The sequence below is a fragment of the Rhea americana genome, unplaced genomic scaffold, assembly GCF_003343005.1.
Source record: "Rhea americana isolate MKP2758 unplaced genomic scaffold, rheAme1 scaffold_1, whole genome shotgun sequence".
NCBI classification, from domain to species: domain Eukaryota; kingdom Metazoa; phylum Chordata; class Aves; order Rheiformes; family Rheidae; genus Rhea; species Rhea americana.
In genome coordinates this window covers 17417302-17439265 of record NW_028185038.1, presented here as the reverse complement: position 1 = coordinate 17439265, position 21964 = coordinate 17417302, and the positions used below count along the sequence as shown (strand labels likewise).

The following is a 21964-nucleotide window of genomic DNA, read 5'->3' as shown; positions in this document are numbered from 1 at the left end:
ATGGGAACTGAAACTGGGCTAGTTCATAACTGTTTGGGCTTTATGGAGCAGTGATCTCTAGGCAGGCAGGATGTTTTGCTGAATCCTCCTAAAACTGTGCGAGTGAGACAGCCTGACGATGAAGTGCATCAGAGAGTTTGGGAAAGAGGGGGAGGTCACAGGGGAGGTGCTGATCTGAACAGGATTACATCAGGTTGCACTCTGCAGAAATCTGCAGCTTTATTCAGAGTACACCCCACTGCACTCCCTCTGCTCCCGGCCTCCTAAGCTCTGCAGGAATATCCCCTGTGGGAGGACAGTCACCAGGGGATAAAGTAGGGGGGGATGATACCTCCACTAAGTCATTAGGGTGGTTGCAGAGCTGTGTAGAAAGCCTGACAGCTTCTCTCTTTTCCTTCTCCAGCTCACCCAGGTGCCTGTGGAGTCGTGTAGCCAGTACGAGACCTGCAGTGAGTGCTTGGGCTCAGGTGACCCTCACTGTGGATGGTGTGTGCTTCACAACACGTAAGTACCTGACAGTGTTTGTCATTATCCCAGCCCTGCTTTTCTCCCAGCCAAGTTCCCTCACCAGCAGCTCTAACACATGGTAAGCTGTAAATGGATGTCTCAAAAAGCATTTTTTTGACAAGAAGGAAAGAGAAGAGTAGTAGAGACTTGTCAGATCTCCTAAAGCACCTGATCCACAGTCTGTTGACTTCACCAAGAGAACATGTATCCACTCTAATGTGCTTTGAATCAAACCCTCCTGCCATTCCTCTTCAGGGGACAAATATCTCCTTGTTTGCATTGGTTAAGTCACCTTGAATAAAGCCAAGCTCAGAGAAATATCTCAACAACCACAGCTTTCTACTGCAGGTCTGAATCTCTCCTCTTTCATACTTATCTTGGTTTCCATTGCCCTTTGAGGAGGATCAGCACCCAGCTCCTTTAAACACCAGAAGATCCAACCCAAGGTATATTCCAAGGGTACCTTATGACCTGTTACCTCAGTATAGGAAGGTTTTAATCCTGAAGATGAGTGTTAGTCCTCTCTGGGTCAACTCAGCTGTGCTGGCATTGCTCATTTGACTTATCTGGTCAGGATGCTGAGCAAAGCTGACTGTATCTACACCCCTGATTTTCTGTATAATAGACCAAGAGGGGACCTTATCCCACCAGAGAAGTGGTCCTGATGGAGTCCTGCTGTACTATATTACCTTATCCAATAACTCTCTAGGAGCTGCAGTAGAGATGTCGTCAGAACTGGGAGATTATCATGCTGCCTTTATCTGGTCCTGGCATTTTAATGGTGGCTTTCCTTTTGAAGTTTCCTTCTTGCAGCCCTCACTGCCAGTGATCGCCTCCTGCAGAGAGCCCTCAGTCAAAGCTGTAGAGAGGGAGGTGTCAGGTTGGCTGAGCTCCTGGCTAAGAGTGGCAGGATGACCTCATTTGCCGAGAACCTCTTAGCAGAAACAGTAGCTGGAAAGTGCATAGGATATGTCTAACCATCTCCAACTGAGTGTGGCTCTACAGCGTGCTGTCACTCCAAGTCTCAGTGTGCTTGACGGAGACAGATGGTTATTCTGATGGACCACGCTATTGCATTGTGTCTGTCTTCTCCCACTGAGATCACCTCTGAAATTCTTCCTGATTTGTTGCAATTTGTCCCTGTGGAGACAATGATCCAGTTGTAATAATCCCTGCTGGTACTTTTCCTTTCTGGAACAGAATGGGGAACAAACCTGTTCCATATCCCAACCCTTTTGCACAGGTGGAAGCTCTTTAGATTGTGTGAACCTCAAACAATACCGTAACAGTCTACTTAATTGTAGATCTGGAATTGTTCAAGCGATCCTTGGCAAACCAAGTCTGAACTTCGGTCTTGTAGGCATGAACCTATGTAGCTTTCATCCTCAGCCCTGCTGACCTGAGGATATTTTCATTTGAAACATAGCTCTGATATGCTTCCATCTTATTTTACCCTGTATCCATCCCACAGAGCACTGTATGTTTTGCTGTTAGTAAGGGGGTAGTACATACTGTATGAAAGAATAGGCAAGCATGGTGTTGGCTGTTGATTGACCCACAACAGTTCTAGATATTTCATCTCCTGCTGTCCAGGGTGTGTGGCAACAAGCAAGCAATATACACAGCAATAAAACCCCCAAAGGAGGGGTAAGGGGCAGAGACAACTGCAAATTACCCGGCAGCTCATTGTGAAATAGTGAAAGATACGTGATGGCTGGTGACAAGCTGTCTTGACTAGAACAAGGATCCCATGCTCACTCTCTTCTTCCAGGAAAGTCAGGCCTCACAGTCCAGATCTGAGGGACAGTAAGCTATCCAGGTCCTCTCCCTTCTGGTCTCTTAACTTCTGTTTCCTCATCTGTAAACCAGAAATTACTCTTATTTATGTACCCAGGACCAATAGAATTAATTCACTGTGGATTTTTGAAGCAGATGGAAAGTAAATGTTGTAAAATCCCACTCCAAAGTCTTTCCATTTCTCCTGCTTTCAACTGAAGTCAAGAAATCTGGCTTCCAGTCCTAGTTTGGAAGGAGACTTCAGTGCAGCCCCACATATTCTTCTCTAGGTCTCAGTTTCTTCATCCTCCAAGATAGCCATGAAAGCAGAAGGGCCAATTGGATCCCATTTGGTAGCATTTGGCTATGAAGAATATCCAGGGTAACAGTGCCATAATGCCCAGGTCCTTATTGCCATTAGACATCAGAACCCCTTAATATGCATTAACAAACTTTTCCTTGAATTCAGTGCATTGTCAGTAACTCCTGCACAAAGATCTCAAGGAAAATGTGTCATAACACTTTCTCCTGAGTGCTAAACTTTCTCTCTTCCCTCTCGGTGAGCAATCTCAATGGCTTTATGGTGCACAGCTGAATCCAGCCATGCTGTAGTAGTAGTAGCTGTTTTAAGGAAGGCCAGAGGGTGCAGATGGGCTGTCTAATACCTGACCTGCAAGAGTGGGACTGGAATCCAGATCTCCTGTGAGCATAGCTCACATCCTTCCTCTCCAGTACAAACCATCAAAAGGGACACTGGTAGGCTGCAAAACAGGTGAAAACTCCAGATATCTTCCTGGTGGCTACAGTATTTGCCTTTTTGTCTCTACCATGCTGGTCACTGTTATATTGGGATTCATGAATTAAGGTCTGACACTGGCCCTTCTCCCCAAGCCCCCATTTTTGAGCTATCCCAACCTCCCGCCACACAAGAGGGTTAGGAGTTAGTGTGTCTGGGGACGGCTTTGCATCCAGCGTCTCGTGGCTGAGCTGGACTGCCTGTACGAGGGGCGGCGTGCCAGGACTCGGGAATCGATTTCCGTGGCTCCGGTGTCCTAACTTTACATCGAGAAACCCGATTCCACTGAGAGAGAAAGAGACAGACAGACCCACAGACAGCTGCAGAAGAAAGGAGGGGGGGTTGGTTGGCTCCTGCTAGGAGAAGTGGAGAGCCGCTACAGAGCAGGTTACTGGAGCTTTTCATTGCCGTATCTCTAGTCCCGATCTTTGTCCCCCCTCCCCTTTCCTGCTATAGCTCAGCTCCCCTCCTGGGCTGCGTTCAGGCCTCTTTAGGCTGCGATGAATCATTTAGTTGGTGTAAATTGAAAAATGTGGTGCTCGGTTGCTGCATGTGTCTCCAGGGAGGGCCAGGGGCTGGGGTGGGAGCTGGGGGGAGGAATCAGTCTGAAAAGCTAATAGCTGGCATGGAGACATTCGGTGCCTGGGAGAGAAGGCAGCTGGAGCTGCAAGGCCAATCACAAGGTCACAGCAATGTCGTGGGCTTGATCCGGGGGCTACTGGGGGGAATGAAAGTCTTGGGGTTGTGCTGGACACCCCAGCTGCCTGCAGAAAGGGTATTTGGAGCATAAGAACAGCAGCATCCCCTAAAGGGGCAGGCAATGCTTCGTAAAGGGGAGTTGTACTGACCTCACCGGGTGCAGAGGAGACCTACCTCAGTCGCCATCATGTTGGCTGCCTCCTTCTGGTCAGTGATCTGCTCCTGCTGTTAGGGCAATTCATTGACCATGAGGTCATTAGCTACAACCAGAGAGGAAAATGATCCCCATTTCAGGGAGGATTTATGATATGAAATGGGACAATTTTTTTTTTAATATGAATGTGTCCTTTAAAATCATTTCAAAAGGGGTTAACATAGATGCTGCAGTTTAGTAATTCCAGAATGATTCATTTAGACCACAGTAGTTCTTACTTGGGAATTCTCTTTTAGCTTTTAGCAAACTGCTTAAAATTTCAAAATAAAAAGTCATCCTAACACGAAGCATTACTTGCTTTAGTTTTTTTCCTTCAAACACATTAAAATGAAACATTTGTACATCTGCTGTTTCCTCCCTCCCTTCACTCCCTCAGAAGTCTTTACCCACCCTGGAGACTTGGCTAAGCAAACCTTCAACAAATGCCTTTGGTTTGGAGGAACTGATATTTGCAGAGCAGGGAAAGAAGGCTCTCTTCCTTTCCATCCCTGCCCAGTCCTGCCATGGAGAGAGCAGAATCAGGATGTCGGATCTGCTCTCCTCTACTTGTCTGTGAGGGGCTGCACATGTCCTTTGAGGCTCTTCCAGCAGCTCCAACCATCCTTCAGGACCCCTTTGGTCAGGGAATGGTCAAGATCTGTTATCCACAGTTTCTCAGGTTGACTTGGCCACAGATTATCTGTAAATTTGTGGCAGAGGAGATGGCATTTATGAGACAGCAGAGAAGCCATATGAAGGCTTTTCTGGGGGGGGGAACACCATGTATTCTGGGGTATTTGGGCAGTTGCTCTCTCCTGCCTCCTACTTTCTCTCTCTTCCCTACCTACCATATGGTTGCACACAGAAGTTAAAATACGCATTTCTAACACAATATGAAGGGAAACAGCACTTAAACAAGTTGTTTCCTGGGGAGTGAGAGACTAGTATGGTGTGTGTGTGGGGGGTATTTGTTATCTCTCCTCAGACTGATTGCCAGACCAAGAGAAAAAAATAAAAATGGAACAAAGTGCAGCTCCTGCTGTCTCGTCTCAGCAGGTAACCTGATGCGATGGTGCTTGCAGAGTCTCATTGATCGTCCCTGGCTTTAACTTTCTTGGTCAAAGTCTTCTAAACCACTAGAGAGTCTCGAGTAACCTAAGCTGTCTACAGATTCTGCAATAAGACCTTTTTTGACGGATCTTTTGCTTGCTTGATTTCTTGTCTGATGAAAGATTGAGACTGTCTTTCAGGCTGAGGCTGTCTCTTTATTTCTCCCTTCCCCTCCTCTCTCTCTTTCCAGTCTTTTCCTCCACTTCTGTAGGCGAAGGAGGATGTCTCAGATTTGGAATGGGGAAGGGGCACTGGGAAGGGCAGTATGGATCAGGCTGAGGGACCCACCTGAGCCAGCTCATTTTTGGAGAATACTGTATCACTCTGAGCTCCGATAGATAGTTGAAAGAGTGGGATTTACTTATTCCTGCAAAAGCCTGGGAGGTCCTATGGACCTTCAGCTTCTACTGCAAGAAATCAAGTCCTGAGCTATACTTGTTTTGTGCTCTCTATGCTGTTTTGTCCCAAAGTGCAAACTGGAATCCCTTCAGAGCAGTAGCAATTTGAAGATGCCAAAATTGAAAAAAAAGAAGTTGCAATAAATTATGATAATAACAATTTTGTGGTAAAAATAAAATTTTGCATTTGTTGGCCATGATGAAAATATCTGGACAATTGTGATTGGGATCTTTTCTTTATAGGAGAATCTTTCTGTAGTCTCTCCTGCCTCAGTGTTATCTTGCAGTGGGTCAGCCCTCAGTGCCTTCAAAGACCAGGGAGACCCTCTAGAGAGATGCGTCAGTTGTCCCAATCTTCTTAAGAATGAATCAGACACATGAGCAGCAAATGGTCTCCAACTCAAATCCTACATCGTCTTGGAAGCTCTTAGCCAGGTGGACTGGTACTTCCCCATCAGAGGGGAAGCTCAGAGCAACTGTTATTGCTGTGTTCAGATGCTCTTGTGTGTTTGAGGTATTTGGGGGCATTTCTCATTGCAGTGGGAGGCTTTAGGGTAGAATAAGAGCTATCAGGTCCATTATGGACAGAAAAACACAAATGATTTGTGTATATATAAATATATGCGTAGATATATATATAGAGAGAGAGTCTGAAAGCATATATATATATRTGTTTATGAAGTTTGAAATCTTTCTTTTGATTTGAAAGTCTCCATGTAGTTAACTTGCAGTGTTAGCACTGCCAGTCAGTGGTGGCAAAGCTAGAAGTGAACCAGCTGTCCAGGTGCCTTGTTTCTAAAGAGGGCTTAATTTGAGTCTTCTCAGGTCACAGCTGATGCTCAGACAGCAATACACATGGCCTGTGAAGCTCTCCATCTGATAGCAAGGGAAAGTGGAGTCATCTTCCCACAATTGGTCTTGGCACAGAATGATTCCCACTTCTTCTCAGGTAGTTACTGAAACTGGAGATGGCATTTTAGCCTTTGCACAGAGGGAAGTGGACAGCAGGGGGGCTCTGTGGAGTGACATTGGCCCATTAAGTATTCTACATTGAGCCTAAATCATCTTTAATCTGTCTGCTGAGGTATAGCTGAAGTACCCATCATTTCACACCTGGGCATTGGCTCTCCTTTGGTACGGAGGAAAGAGCCCCAAATTTGACAGCTTTCCAATGGCCTTTTGAAACGAGATAAGGGCTCTTAGTCCAGAAAGCAAGAGGAAGTTCTTGGGACAGGAAGCATGCCTTTTGATGGGAATAAAGCCCTGAATGTAATTGAGGCTCTTGGGAATCCCATCTCGCTACCAATGGGTGATGACATAGAGCAAACTACTCTGGATCGGCCCCATGCCTTTTAGCAGAACAGTCAATCACCAGTCCCAGAGAGCCAACCCACTGCTGTACCTGCACATTTTGCATCCATCAGGGTCAATGGCCTTCCGTTTCTTACGTGCCATTTTGTCCCTCTTGGGAGTGCTTTTGTGTCTCTGGTCTAACTAGCAGTGCAGGGCTGAGCTGTGCCCTTCACAGGTTGATTATCTCCCTGGCCATGGCTGCCTGAGGCAACTCGGGGACAGCACTGGGCACTGTGACTGTAAGATGCAGGTGTGTGGTAAATGCGTTTGGATAACAACCTTCTTCCTTGATTAGCTTATTTTGCTAGAGGGCAGTAGGGAGGGGCGGGAAGATAATTAGTTTGTGCAGTGGGTTCCAGCAGAAGCTTTTTGTCGATGGAGCCATGTGAGTTTGGTGTCCTACTTGGGATTTGTCTCCATCACAGACACAGTCCCTTTGTCAGCTCCTCTTAGGAGCAAGAAGCATTATGAAGAAAGAAAATTTTGAGACCACAGAATTGTGTAATGATGGGATGGAGATGATATATATCAGCAAAGCAGTGAAGGGCTGCATGAGCTGCAATAACAAAGAGGTGCAGTTGCAGGAAAAGACTCAAAGACTTGAGAACAAAAAACACTGGTGGCTCAGATTTAGGACTGCAGCAAATTCAGCCTTTGCAGGGAAATATCTCTGATTTTCCTTCTTCTCTGTCTGTCATGGGCTGGAAAATAAGACTCACATGCCAGGGCATTGGTTGAGAGGTCATGGCATTCAGTAATAACTAGACCTTCTAGAGGACTTCTTCCTCCTGGGGACCTCACAAGGGGCACATCTTCATCACCTTAGGATCACCCCTGCTCTAAGGGGACACTACACATCAAACTTAGGTGGCTGCTAGATCTAGATATCTCACAGTACATACCTAGGTAATTGCTCAGGAGAGAACAGAGACAAGGAAAGTTGTATAGCCATACTGCTCAGCTTAGAAAGCTTGTCAAATGTCCACTGAATCTGAGATCCAAAGTTGCATTGCTGCCATAGAGAAGGAGTGTACCCTGGCATAGATTATAAAGTTGAGGTTGACAGAGCTAATAAAAGGACCTAGATACAGAGCAACAACCTAAGGATATAATTCAAGTGCCTAAACACAGATGTATGGAGAGACATACAAATAGACTTTGAATTTAGATGTTTTAATTTATTAGTTGAATACTGTGCAAAGGACTTGATTCAGCTGCCCATCCACAGCTGTTTGCCCCAGGATATCTGAGAAGTTCATATGGGGCTAGCAAATAAGACAAAGAGCCTACTACAGACCCATTTCCTCTGGAGGGTAATATGAGGGCCAGCTGGGGTCCTTAGATCATCTCAAATGATGTTAGACACCTGTGTGTGGGCAGTGAAATGGAGCCTTGTCTGACTCAAAGCCCTGCTCAGGATGTTCTCTCCCCATGAATTCAGAGTCTGACTAAAATCCAAGGCTGGGTTTTGCAACTTGAGCTAATCTCAGTCTACTCCAGAATTTTAAATTCCTCCATGGCCCTAATTTGCAGCAAGCCTGAGCTCTTTCCTGCAAAGCTCTGCCATGCCCGGAGTGGACTCAGCAAATGTGGTGATGGCTGGCTGGTTTGGGAACCTCGGGCTCACTTGCTGTGCTCTTTGCAGGGAATTGCTGTCTGTCTCACCACCAGACACTCCCTAGTGTCTCTGCAGCCAATGATCTGCCAACGTGGGAAAATGACGTTGCAGATGAGTTTTGCCAGAGCGAGGGCGTACTTGCCTTGGACCATACTTTTTCTGTGGTGTTTCATCTTCTTAACAGCGTCAAACTTACGACAGGTCTCAGAAAGGAATAGAGGGAATCAGGAAGCTTTTCTTCCTAAGCAAAAGTGGAGGGAGCCTTTAAGATATCTTTTGTATCTGGACTCATGTTCTCCATAACTCTTTTGCACATACATACACCCTTACTCATAAGCATAATCTACCATTTTACGTTGCACACTCCCACTTTCTGCAGTTTTCTGTCACATTCAGAGACCTACCACTAAATATTCCTGTGTGCTTTCTCTGTCTCCCATCTGCACGCATGTCCCCAGCCCTTAATTTTCACTTTTGTTCCCACACTCTTCTGCACTCCTTCCACCAAGCAGAGATACAGAGGCAGTCCTTTCCTGGCCAGCTTCTGTGCCAGGGATGTTTTACCATTTCTTCCTGTAAGGTCTGGTCCAGGAGATGGAGGCAAGCTGTGTGATCTGATAATTTCATCCTGATGTTGGTATTTTGGTGGGGGGCACTTCTTGTTCTGCTTCTTGTTCTGCTAGGAACATAATTCTTTCCTCCTCTCCCTGAAAATATGCAGACCTCTTTTATTTGAGGGCTAGATCTCAACAACTAATCATTCTGCCTTATTTAACATCTCATCCTTCATTGTTTTTTTTTTTCCTTCAATTCTGTCCTCAAGCAGCTTTTGAATAATACAACACCAAGAGCAGGAACTATCTACCAAGAAAGGCACAGATATTTTAACTCAGTTTCTACTTGCTGTGAAAGATGCTAGCCGGGCAGATGCCTGATCTCTGCTCCTGATGCAAGATATAGAAATCCCTCCCTCATGTTCACCATAACATTCCTATTAAGTGTCTTTGAAAGGAGCCCTGCCAGGTTCTCTTGGTAGTGCAGAGCGAGCCCTTGGTGACAGTAGACTGTAGCTCTCCACTGAGCTCCCTTTCCCAGTGCGGCCAGCCACGTACCGAGAAGAAAAGAGGAGGAAAAGTACATTGATTGTGGGTATCTGAGAGATGAGTGGCAGATCTGGAAATGGAATAATGTCCCTTGTCTCCCCTGCCAGTGCTTCATAGATTGGACCAAATTAATTTCTGCCACGGGTAATAGGTAAATTTTTAATAGAGCCCTGTCCCTGGAGACAGAACTAGGCTGAGGTGTCTAACAGGACTGGCCACAAGGAACTAGGAGATTCAAAGAAAACATTTATTCTTCCCATCCTTCCCCAAGGAAGACCCGATTCACACTGCTGGACAGGCATATGGGCCGGGCCATACACTCTTGTGTCACTAGCTATGTCCTTATGCACCACTGGTACCTGGGGCAGCCCTGCTGCGAGCAGGCATGGCTGAGTCATGCAGTACAGCATGCACCAGCCCCTGGCAAGTGGGGAAAGGGCAGGTTTCTGATGATATTCCCGCACCATCTAAGAAGCTGTGTCACCAGTTGGCACATCTTTTGGTTGACTATCTTGTAGCAAAGACTAGAAGAAAAGTCAGGACAGACAAATCTATTGAGGAGGACCAGCAATGCTGAAAGGTCTGCAAGGGCAGAGTGCAGGAGTTTGAGAATGAATCTGTCTAATTTGGCTAAAGGGATTTGAGTAGTTGTGAGTATCATGAGAAAGCAGGAATTGGAGTAGGCTGCAGGTCTGAGGCAGTGTAGCAACGTATTCCCCGCTTTAGCGAAATGAATGGGAGTGAAGGCAAAATATTCAGCCAACTTCAATCAAGCTGTGGCATATTTCTGACAAGGAGAAACTAGTTCTGAACCTCCTGATAAATTTAGAAACGGGTGCCAAAATAATACAATAGTTAAAGCTTTTTCTTCAGGCAAGGGAGATCAGTATTAGTTTACCTACTCTGCAATAGATACCTTGCTTGATCTTGGACAAGGTATTTAGGATGGAATTTATCTCATCTACCACTAGGTTTCTTGTGCAAGTTCCCTCAGCTGCCAAGAGAGGGACTTATTCTAAGCTCATTTATTCCACCACAGAAGTGTTTTAGGCAGTGGGGAGAATTACCTCCTGGGAGTGCCAGGTTCTCTTATGAGCCATTGAGGAAAGCTAAATGATTATGTCAAACTTAGAGCCTAACTTATAGATTGCTCCCATCCTTAATTTCCCCGGGTCTCAACTTCTTGTCTTTAAGAGGAGGTAACAGCTCTGTTCTTCATGGCAGGGGGCAGTGAGGTCCAATGTCTCTAAGCTCCTTGGACTGTGAATAGGTTGCAGAAGTCCTGTAGGGAGGTAGGGTTTGGTGACTGCAGGCTCACAAATAGTACTGGCTATACAGCTCAAAAATAATTATTTCATCTTACAAGTATGTGAGGAAGTTTTGAGGTTGCTTGATTAACACAGAAGGAACAGCAGCAATATGGCCAAACAGAAACATTTGTGTAATTCCTTGCTTAATCCCACCGAGCATACCCAAACTACCCTTTGTATTTATCTGGTCATTAAAGAAGAAGTGGTACTGGAAGGGTTAAGGCAGGCAGGACAGAAAGGAAAGGATCAACAACCCCCTGTGTCTTACTTCCCCCTCCCATGCCTCATTGCCAATGCCTCCTGCCCCTCTAGCCCCAGGCAGAAGAAGAGATCTACATTTTAATTGAGACACTTTAAGAAAATAATCGCAATATAGCTCACCCATGCCTGGAAGGCTTCTCCTTTGCTAGCTCACTGCAGATGCTTAGCCCAGGTTGGGGGGCGGGGGGAAATGGGGATTGTGTGTGTCTCTCTCTCTCCTGTTTCCAGCTCTGTTTGATTCCTCGGTCTGGGGAGGAAAGCAGAGGGATGCAGCTGTTTGAATAAAGTAGAGCAGAAAGTGGTAAGGCCTCACTGAGGTCTTCTCCCCCCTTGCAATTGACAGTGCCGTGCAAAATCATACCATCATGTGTGCCAAGCTGTGTGTGATAGCACAGCTCCTGGCAGCCCCTGGATCTCCTCTGGGAATGACGTGGAGAAGCTTTCCGCCCTTTTCTATGCAATGCAACACCCTGATCTCCCCTGACCCTGTAGTCCCCACAGCAGGAGTGGGAAGGAGGCTGAGGTGCTTCAGTTGTTTACGATACAACCTTCCCTGTCAAGAAGTAAAGGCGAGGGGGGGGGTGAAGTGAGGCCTCTTTAGTCTCCCACTTGCATTAATTGGGTCCCACTCTCATGGCTCAGAGGCTAGGAGTGGAGGTGACCAAAGGAGAACAGACTCGTTGTGCTTCATTGCAGAGCTGGAAGGAGGTTTAAGCAGTTTCTTCTTGTGTCCTGCCTGTGAGTGACCTGCCTGAAAGCTCTCACAGCTTAGAGGATGTTGTGCTGGATCTCACTCACTGGTAGTTTTCCCATCAGCCAAGAAACTATATGAAGGTCACTATTTTCTCGCAGTGTGAGTGTCCTTAGACCCTTAGAGGAGGCTTCAGATGTTTCCTAATGTAGCAGAGAGACATGAGCCCCCATGAGCCTTCCCTTCCCTCCGAGCTGAGAACTGGCAATGAGACACCCCCCTGGCAGCCACATTTTTGTCAGTCAACCCTGCCGAATGAGCATTACCTTCTTTTGTGCAAAGCAAAGGGGCAGGATTTTAGTTCAGATAGCTTTTGTCTATTTTGCTAGCTCATCATCTCTGTGAGTGCTGCCTGGCCTGATAAGATGCTATCAGAACTGAATATCTTCATTGGAGACAGTGAGAGAGGTGGCTCAGCCAGCAGTGGCTTCTCTTGAGCCTTTGCAGGCTTCCTGATCCGACTTCGACCCAGAGTCTCTAAAGAGTCAGCCAGTTAGTAATGGCAGGAGGATGACTTTGGGAGGGTTGCTAAGATCTTTAGCTCTGTGCTAGTCTCAAGGAGACTCAAAAATGTGGAGCACAGTGAACCAACCTAATTGCTGCCTTATTTTCACCTGTCATCCTCAACCCCAGTCCTGAAAACAAGCCTGCAAGTAGCTGATTGTGTGTGGAACCTTGGAAAGTTGAATGACACTTTTTCACCTTAAATCTACTGCCTTGTGTAAGTTCTTTTCGAGTATGAATCTGAATTTTACAACCTCTCTTAGAGTATTCCTAGAACACAGTTTTCTGCACAGTGGGGACTTAAGTCTTACTAGTATTAGGTCAAAATTTAAGTCTCTGCTCTCCATTCTGCTTTCTGCTCTAAGGACCAAGGGCATAAAACTCACCCTGAGGATTTCCTCCCACCTTTAATTGATGGAGGATCTCCAGGGGCTGGTGAGAAAGGAAGGAGAGCAGACCCATGGCATAAACTCATCTGGCTGACTGATAAGACATCATTCAACTGCCTTTTGAGCTGCTCAGGAACATCAGTCCAGCTACTGAGTGTTATACTTAATCTATCAGTTGTGATGAGTTGAAGATGGACAGTCTTCTCTGCTGCCCTCATTCCAAACTAAAAAATAAGAGAAGTAAATATTTTGACTTTTTCACTTTGCCTGGATATTTAAGGAATTTACTACCCTTAAACCCTTAAAGGTGAAAACGTGTAGAATGAATGATAGCAAAATCAATTAATACTAACAGTATCTATGAAACATATCAGACTCTGTAGCTTTTTGGGAATATGCTGCTACTCTGATATGATCATGACATCGTTAACATGATATAAAGCACCAAAAAAATCAATAGCTTGCTGAAGCCCCAAATTAAGACCAAGCAGTGTTACAGTATATCTTTGAATATCTGAAATAGCAACTTGTCTGTTTCATATTAGAGCTATTAGCAGATGAAACATCTATCAGAAAGTAGACTGGAATTTGCTGGCGCTATTGTCCCTTTCCTGCCACTGCCCCCTTGGGATACTTGGCATGAGGGTTAGCTCACTTTTCCAAACAGTTTGGACACAAACAGAGCAGAAAATGTGATCAGGGTTACATTGGCATAATCCTGGAGGGACTCCAGAGCAGGCAGAGGGTTTTTGTGATAGGTAGCCAGACGCATCGTGAGAGATCCCATAGGGCTCCTAGACAGATTCCAACAGGAGGAGTCTAAGGTCCCAGTCCATAGAGCCTGTATCTGTAGTAGTGAATTAAGCAACTCCAGGCAATATTGTTAGATACTGGAACACAATTACCTACACTGTAAAATTTTTAATATATAGTTTGGCTTGGGCTAACTATTGCTCCTTTAAACAATTCCTGGATGTGATTTGGGAATTAAATGAGTCAGGGAGGATTTCCATTAGGTGTTTTGGAAGTTAATAGCATTTCATAGCATGAATGTGACCAGACCACGTCGTTTGGCCCCAGGATCAGAGAATGTTTCCTGGTATTGTTTAACATACTAATGGGGTGCAGCCACAGCTTCCATTTGCAAAGAGAAAGTAAGAGGGAAATCCTGGAGGAAAAGCAGAAGCTGTTAGATAACAGGCTAAAGACCAGGACTTCTAATGGAGCATTTTCTGAAAAAAAGTCACAGAGACAAAATCTCAATGCACAATTTTTAAAAAATGGAGTAGCAAGAGTTCATGAGGAAGAACGAAACCTTTTAGAAGAAAGGGAGCCTACAAAGGATGAAACCAGAGTGCTGCCAGTTAAATAAAAAATAGGCTGGGGGGAGGTTTTGAAAGATGAAACTGAATGAAAACTGACAGTTTAGTTTGACTCATCCTCTAGAAGTGTAATCATAATAACTCTTTATCCTTGAAAACTCTTTGGGTTGGGACTTGGTAAAATGCAGGTAGGAAACAACAAAAATTGGCCCCAACAAATGTCCCTGTTAGTCAAGGCATATGAAAATGGTCAGATCAGACCAAAATCAGATATATACTTGCTCCTATGCACATGCAAGTACTTTACTTTAAATGAAGATACTTATATAATGGTAATTCCCCAAACTTGATAGAAGGAAGCCAATCTGTGCCACAAATTACACAGAAACAACAGAAAAGGCCAAAATGATGAAGAAAAGAAGTCTTCTATTAAAGAAAATTTGAAGTCAAAGAAATCTGTACCCAAGCAACAAGGTATCCCTGGGGATGTTAGGACTCTTCTGTTGAACGCTTGATCAAGATGGTGAAAATGATTGCAACACGCTGAGAGAAAGCTGAAAGGTTGTGAGAGCAGAAAATGCAGTGATGAGAGACTTCAAGTATCCTCATATACATGGAGCAAATGTCACAACTCCTGGCGCTCATATCCTGTGAACTCACCAAGAAAGAAGCAAGCCTTGATTTAATATCCAGGACCTCACAGGGTCTGTTTCAAGGTATAGCTATCAAAGCACCTCTCTGTAACAGTGACCACAATGTATTCAAATTCAGCACCCTATGGAAGCAAAAAGCAAGAAAAAAAAATTACAATGAAGTTCAACTTCAAAACAGAAACAACAGAAAAATGAAGAAGCCTGTTAAAAAGAGCAGCTGCATGGCTAGAGTACTTCATGGTATCCTGGAGACTGCATAATAAGACATCATATAAGAGGCTTATTGTAAAGTTATATGCTCGATGAAAAAAAGACCTAAAAGACACTTAAAGCAAATGAAAAAAAATACAGCCTGCTTAAAAAGCAAGCTAAAGAGACACTATTCAAAATGGAAGTTGCATTCAAAGGAAAAAGAAATAATAAAAAGATCACTACCTCTATCACGTGAATTTCAGAACAATCATATGGCAGCCCAAATAGGAAACACATGGCTAACCTCATAAAAATGAATACTAAAAACTTAATGAGGTTTCCTCTGAAGTTTACTTTCTTTAAAGGGCACATGTTGGAGGAACTGTCTGACACTTAAGATCTAGTAAAAAAATGGTTTTAGAGCAAATTAATAAAAGTGATATTCACTGGAAGGTTCTTAAAGAACTCTGATATGAAATTGCTACGTTATTAAATCTGTTGTATAACTCATTGCTCACACTGTCGTTGATACTGGAAGGTGAAAAATATGTTATTGTTTTTTAAGCTGGGCTCATAAAGTGTCCAAGAACTTGAGTCCAGAAAACTGACTTCTGTACCTGGCATTTTAATTGAATCATGATTAAGACTAGACCAGAAAGAACGTGAATATGTACTCAGGGTGGGGGTGCAATGTCACAAGTCTATTATATTTCTTTAAATAAGACAAAGAACATGTGATACAGATGATCTGCTTAATACAGAAGAATTAGTACTTTTCCCACAGCAAAGAATTTAAACTATGCTGTCATGGGACAGGAAGAAGAGTCTTCTGATGGATTTGTAACCAGTTCAAAGATGGGAAATAAAGAGCAGGAATAAAGGGTCACGATGTGAGGAAGGGGTACCCAGTGGGGCCCCGCAGGAATCTCTGCTGAATGTGTTTCCAATACTTATAAATGAATGAGAAATGGGTGAAGAGGGAAGCAGGAAAGGAAACCAGTGACATGAGGTTTTTTTGGACTTGTCAAAAATAAAAATGGCTGCAAGGAATTGTAGAAGGAATGTGCAATACTGAGCATTAGAGTAATAAAATAGCAAGTGAAATTCAGAGTTGATATCTCCAAAGGTAACAAACAGAGGTTAAAATCAGCTTTAGCTCTAGATGCTCAGGGATCAATTCTAGCTGTTTTCGCTAGCGAAGGAGATCATGAAGTCAGTCTGGGCAATCCCCTGCAAACCTCCGAACGATGTGTATAATACGAGGAATGTTTTGGAACTGAACAGTGAACAAAACAGGGAGTATCATTATGTGGGTAATTCCGTAGTGATCTCCCGTGCTGCATACACCAGCCATTTTTGATCATATCAAGTTAAAAAGAATATAGTCAAGCTAGGAAAGAATTGGGAACTGTGGGAAGCAGGAATACAGGTTTCTAATAGTCTTTATACAAGGAGAGATTGTATGACTTGGCAATTTTCATCTTAAAAGAGAGATGACTGAGGCGGCTATAATAGAATCAGACAATCACGAGTGTAATGAGGAAAATGAATAGGGGATGATTACTCACCATTTTTCATAATACAAGATCTAGGGAACTCTATATGAGATTATCAAGTGGAATTTTAAAATAAACAGAAGAAAGGACATTTTCACATAATGTATCATTCAGCTGTGGAGCATTATGGAGTACATTATAGAGGTCAGAAATATAACTTCACTGGGAAACAATTAGGCAAATTAATGAAAGAAAGATCTGTTGAGAGCTGTTCATCGTAATGACATCACTACAGGCTCCAGGTCAGGCAGTGCTTTCTGGACATCGGGACTTTGAAACAGGAAAAGTTTCACTCTATAATCTCTACCTTATTTTTCCACCTATATATCTGCTGCCATATACAGTCAGAGGCAGAATGAATGGCTACATGGATATTTGGGCTAAACTGGTGCAGGAATTTCCATATTCCTGAATTTCCAAGGACTTCTCACTATGTATTTGTATAGCTGTTAAGAAACCTCAGATATGTGCAACACCAAGTAATTATCCCACAGTTAATGCAGGGTGAGGCTGACGTGTAGACCTGCCCTGTGGGTCCATGTAGGCTATGCCTGGGTACCCTTTGTAGAGAAGTTATTGCTAAACTGCTCTTTTCCCTGCCCAGTAGGCAACATGACTTGGACATGAGTTTGGCTCTGACGTGGCATTGGGGCAAGACAATATTTGGCAATTGCCCTGTGTTGCCTGAATTGGTGGGTTTCTCTTCCCTTCAGCCGCCCTGTGGTCCTGCAAAGAAGCTCCAGCTCCTGTTCATCGGCTGCAGCTTTTGTTGGACGGCAGTCCAGCACTGGGGCTGAATCATGTTTGATTAGCTCACTAACTGCACGAAGAGGAAGCCAAGATCTTTGTAGAAGCCTTTCAGCAGCAACAGCGGGGAGCCTGAATACCCATTAAAATGTGTGCTCAGCCCATCTCTAGTCAGTCCTTTTTTCTGTCTCCCTCTGCCTCATCCTTTGTTTTCCTGCCTGTGATTGCAGCTGGTGAAGTTTGCACCAGTGTTGTCATGGTGAGCCTAGTGTGAAGTGGTCTTTTCCCTGGGGACCAGGCGTCAGGGTTCCTGGTTTCCACTTAAAAATCTGCCACTGAGACATGATGTGACTTTTGGGCAAATGATGTTTCTCCTGTATTAGCCAGGTTATCCATTCGGGGGGATTGGGGGGAAGTGACTAAAAAGCTGCATTTACTCCAAACATCCTGGGAAGACATGTGTTGAATTTATCAAATTTATCTAGCTGTGTGATGGATGATGCTTTAAGAATGGATTTTGAATGGCAACTTTATCTGCTCATCTAAATGATTCCTGTGTGAGGTGTGTCAATGTCACAGCCACGAGCTGGTCTAAAATCCAGCCTGCCAGTCACTGTGACAAGGTCATAAGAGATAGGAGGGCAGAGAAATCCCTGAGCTGTATGCAGGCTTCTGGGAATTAGTGAATGGATCCTTCTAGATCTGAGACTTATTTCCTCCTAGTTTTGAGAAATATCTGAATACCGATGTTATTGCATCTCACCTGGATGTGGACTGACTGTCACTGAGACAAGTGTTCACTGAGAGCTGTAGGATGGACAGACTGGATGGGTTGACAGGACCCATTCTGTACAGGCTGGGAACAAGGGAGGGTTATTTAATAAAACAAGTTTTGTGTGCCAAGGAGGGATCAGACTTGCCAGTGCTGATTCCACTTTCACAGCTGCATCCAGATACTGATTTCTTGATGCTGAAGTTCCTCTTTCTTTGCATGTGATAATTGCTGATGATTTGAGTGTGAAAGTATGGAAAGAAATTTATAGAGTAAACACAAACTGAGACTGAGCTGTTTCAGAAATGATGCAGGAAAACTACAAGTGAAAAAAAAAAGTGGTAGCAGGATAGAAATTGGAACTGATTGCCTGGATCACACAGCACCATGTAATGCACATATTAGCTGAAGGAAATAATTCTTTCAGTTCACTAACAAGTTATTGTTTTCTATTGTTATTTATAATATTACTTATTTTGTCTCCTGGACAGATGCTGTTCTTTGTGAGTTCATAATCTTTTAGCTTGAGCGCAGAATCAGCTAGATCCTGAGAGGTCAAGCCATTGTCTCCAAGCTGCAGATATCTTCAAACTAACAACTCTTAAATAAGTATTCTTCGGTACTAATGGAAATAGCCAAATCTTAAGCAGATTTCCAAGAGTGTTTGTGGCAGTCTTTATTTTTTTAGCCTTTCTTCTCTGTGTTATCTCTAACTCCACTCTTAGGAGTGATTCTTGTATTCTTCTTCCTTCTCTGCCAGAACTTCACCCTTGTCAATTTAACATCTGCAGTATCATTATTTTGTGTGTGTTTCCGCTTATTCCTGAGGCCTTCTGAATGAGTTTTATCAGTGTTAGAAATAGGTGGAAAAAATGTTTCTCTTCCCTTGAAAATTTCAGCAATAGGAGTGTTTACTAGTAAGCATTTTCTGCCAAACATCAAGGCCAGAAATAGTTTGCCCTGAGGTCAGTGATGTAGCTGGTAGCACAGGCTCTCATTCTGCATTACAAGGGAAGCTCCGTGTCTGTAGTATGTTTCTTAGGATGCACCATGATTATTGCTCCAAAAGAGAGAAGTTCTTAAATGCCTTTGAAGCTTTCTGAGTTTGTCTCCCCTGCTTCCTCTGTGGCTGTATAAGTGCTTTTACAAATTGGCACCATCACTCAACCATCTATTGGTTTCCACCAGGTACTTGCTCCTTCGGAAGGCCATGGACAGAAATCCCTGTAAATGTTAGTGTATCTGTGAAAAGGAGCAAACAGTTCAAGTTCATTATAGAAATACAAGTGAAAATCAGGGTCATTTCGGGGATTGTTCACAGACCAGTGAGTAGAAGACTGCCAGGTTGAAACAGGGACTTGTTTGTGATGGCTTTCTCACAAAGTGCTGCTCCAGCAGAGGAGTCTGTAGAGTAACATCACTAAATAACTACATGTGAGCTGTGCACATTTTAATTACCTATCGAATCACTGCCTGGGAGCCTCCTTGCACATCCAAGCTCAGCTCCTCCTCCAGTTGGCCTGAGCTGGCTGCTCCAGTAAACAGAGAAGGCCTGTACCTTCCTGTGACCTTCCTCTAATTATTTGGAATCCGTATTATGGACCTTACTGCACCAGACAGCCAATGCCAGGTGTTCAAATTAATAAGCAGAACCAGACTTTCTGATCAGTGTTCTGGGCTGCTTGCCATTGCTCTATCTCTTCGACATCTGATAAAATGACCCACGGCTTGGGTCAAAGGTATTTTGCCTGCAAGCCATAGATAGCATTTTGGAAGATTTTCTTCTTCTATTGGGGGGAAAAATAAAACAAAGCAAAGAAAAAAAACCCACCTCTGATGGGGAAAGCTGATAAAGTCAGGAGAAAAAGTAATCAGAAATTTAGTGTCTGGGGAAGACGTTATCTAAAGGCGATCACAATTAGATGCTGGAGATCAATGTTCTTGTTTGCAGTAGGACTGGCATTTTACAGTTCCAGTTAACTCAAATTACAAGAAAGGTTTAGCACTGAAAAGTTTTTAACCTGTGCTAGAACACATTCAACCACAGGATGAACAAGTGCAACTCCCCAGCTACTAGCAATTCGCCAATGGAGCTGAATAAAGAAAGTCCTGTTTAATAGTAGCTGTGCATGCAGGAACATGTCATCATCGTGTTAGGTACTAAAAGTGAAGTCATTCTGCTGGTGGAGGTGTCTATTAGTCTATAAATCCAGAGTCCCTATGTGGGCAGTAGAGAGAAAATAGTACTTTCTAGGATGCAATTTGAGGGAGAGATGAATAAAAACCTACAGATATGTGTTTCATTGCTATTAACTTTAGATACAGGCGTCTGAAGTGATGTGGATGCTATGCTGGCCTTCATCTTCTGAGGGACAGTGGTCTGTGCAGCTGCAATAATGGCACTGGTCCTGGTGCAAAGAAATCTATTTGCTTGTGGAATAAGTTAACAGAATAGGTAGGACAAATCAATAAGGCATTTAAGAGAGGACTGTAAAAAAGTCTGGAGAAGATCCTTGAGGAAGATGTGCAGGGTTGGGGGGAGTGACCTAGGGGGGGATATGTCCCAGTTCCAGATGTTCTGGCTGGATAGTAATGTGCCTGTGATGGTGAGACTGTCATGTACAGTCAGAAACTCTGGGCTGGGCCTATTGTCTAATAAATTTCCTCATTTCATGAGAAGAAATGATAGCTGTCTTTTCTGGGGTTGGAAGTGTTCCAAGGTCTTCAACTGTGGTTGTAAGGACGGCTCCAACAACTCCCCTCTCTTCGGGAAGGTCCTAGTCACTCTGGCCCTGCAGCACACTTCTTCTTGTGGTTCTCCCCTGTTTTCGGACACGGGTTCACTGTGCCCTGTGCAAAGCAGGGAGGGGAGCTCCAGAGATGCTGTGCTGGATCAAAGCATCAGTCTGTGTGGTCTATGTCCAGCAGGGGCCAGCATTCACGATTTCAGGTAAAGAGGCAAGCAACATGCTAGCTGGCTATTCTGTAGTATTTTACTCATGGGGAAATTTTCCTCCTCAGGCTCTTCAGCAGGGGTTTATTTCAATGCTGAAGGTGGAGGGTTTACTCTCCTCCCTCTACATAGTAGACAGGTATCTGTGTATATGCTGTGTGTGCATTTATACACACACCTCATGCATTAACTCATTTAAGTGCTGTGTAAATGCACAGCTACATGAATTGACACAAATAGGATCTCCGTGGATGGTTTCTTATCCACGTAAATCTCTCTTTCCTTAATTCACCCGTTGTGTATCTGGGGTCATGCCCTCTTTACAGATGTTAGGTCCTAGTCCAGTAGTTCTTGCTACTCCTGGCTCACAGCCTTAGAAAGTTTTGTTTTCTGCTGCACAAAAGTTTTCCACATCAGGGCATGGGTCAAGTATAAGTATAATTTTCCTCTCTTCCTGGAGAAAGTAATAGTGTTTCCAAATTTCATGGAGACCTCTATGTTTCTCACATTTGTCAGCCTCATTTTGTTATGCCAACCACAAAAATACTAAAAGGAGCAATCACAAAGCTGATGGTCTTTTTGTGTGACTTGAGGGAAAAATATTCCTAGTCCCAGCTAAGGGGCAATACGTGAATTGTCCAGATTATCTCTCTATCTGTCTGTCTATCTCTCCATCCATCCGTCAAATGAATATCATGCATCTGTAATAATCCTGGATGCAGAAAACATATCTCGGGAAGTCTTTCAATCCCTTCCATTGGATTAGAAATTTATTCAGCTCACAGGAAGAATTATTGGTGAGCTTGCTGTTGTGTGGATGCTCTAATAGATTTTTTTATTGTGCTTTCCATACAGAGACTGCAAAACCCCAGCCATCCTAATGCTGCATTTACTTCATCAATTCTTGTGACTGTTAATGCTGACACTATACTGTTTGGCAGCCTGCATTAAGAATGGCTTGCCCCATGATATTACAAAGCAGCGAAGCTTTGTGCTGATGG

General features: G+C 44.0%; 1 protein-coding gene across 1 annotated transcript in view; it reads left to right on the top strand.

Moving 5' to 3' along the window:
• The window catches only part of PLXNA4 (plexin A4), a 439477-nt gene that overhangs the window by 273646 nt on the left and 143867 nt on the right, over window positions 1–21964 (top strand). The window contains exon 4 of the mRNA XM_085299727.1: window positions 404–504. Coding sequence (XP_085155853.1) covers window positions 404–504 — 101 coding nt within the window. The remainder of the gene's footprint in view (window positions 1–403; window positions 505–21964) is intronic.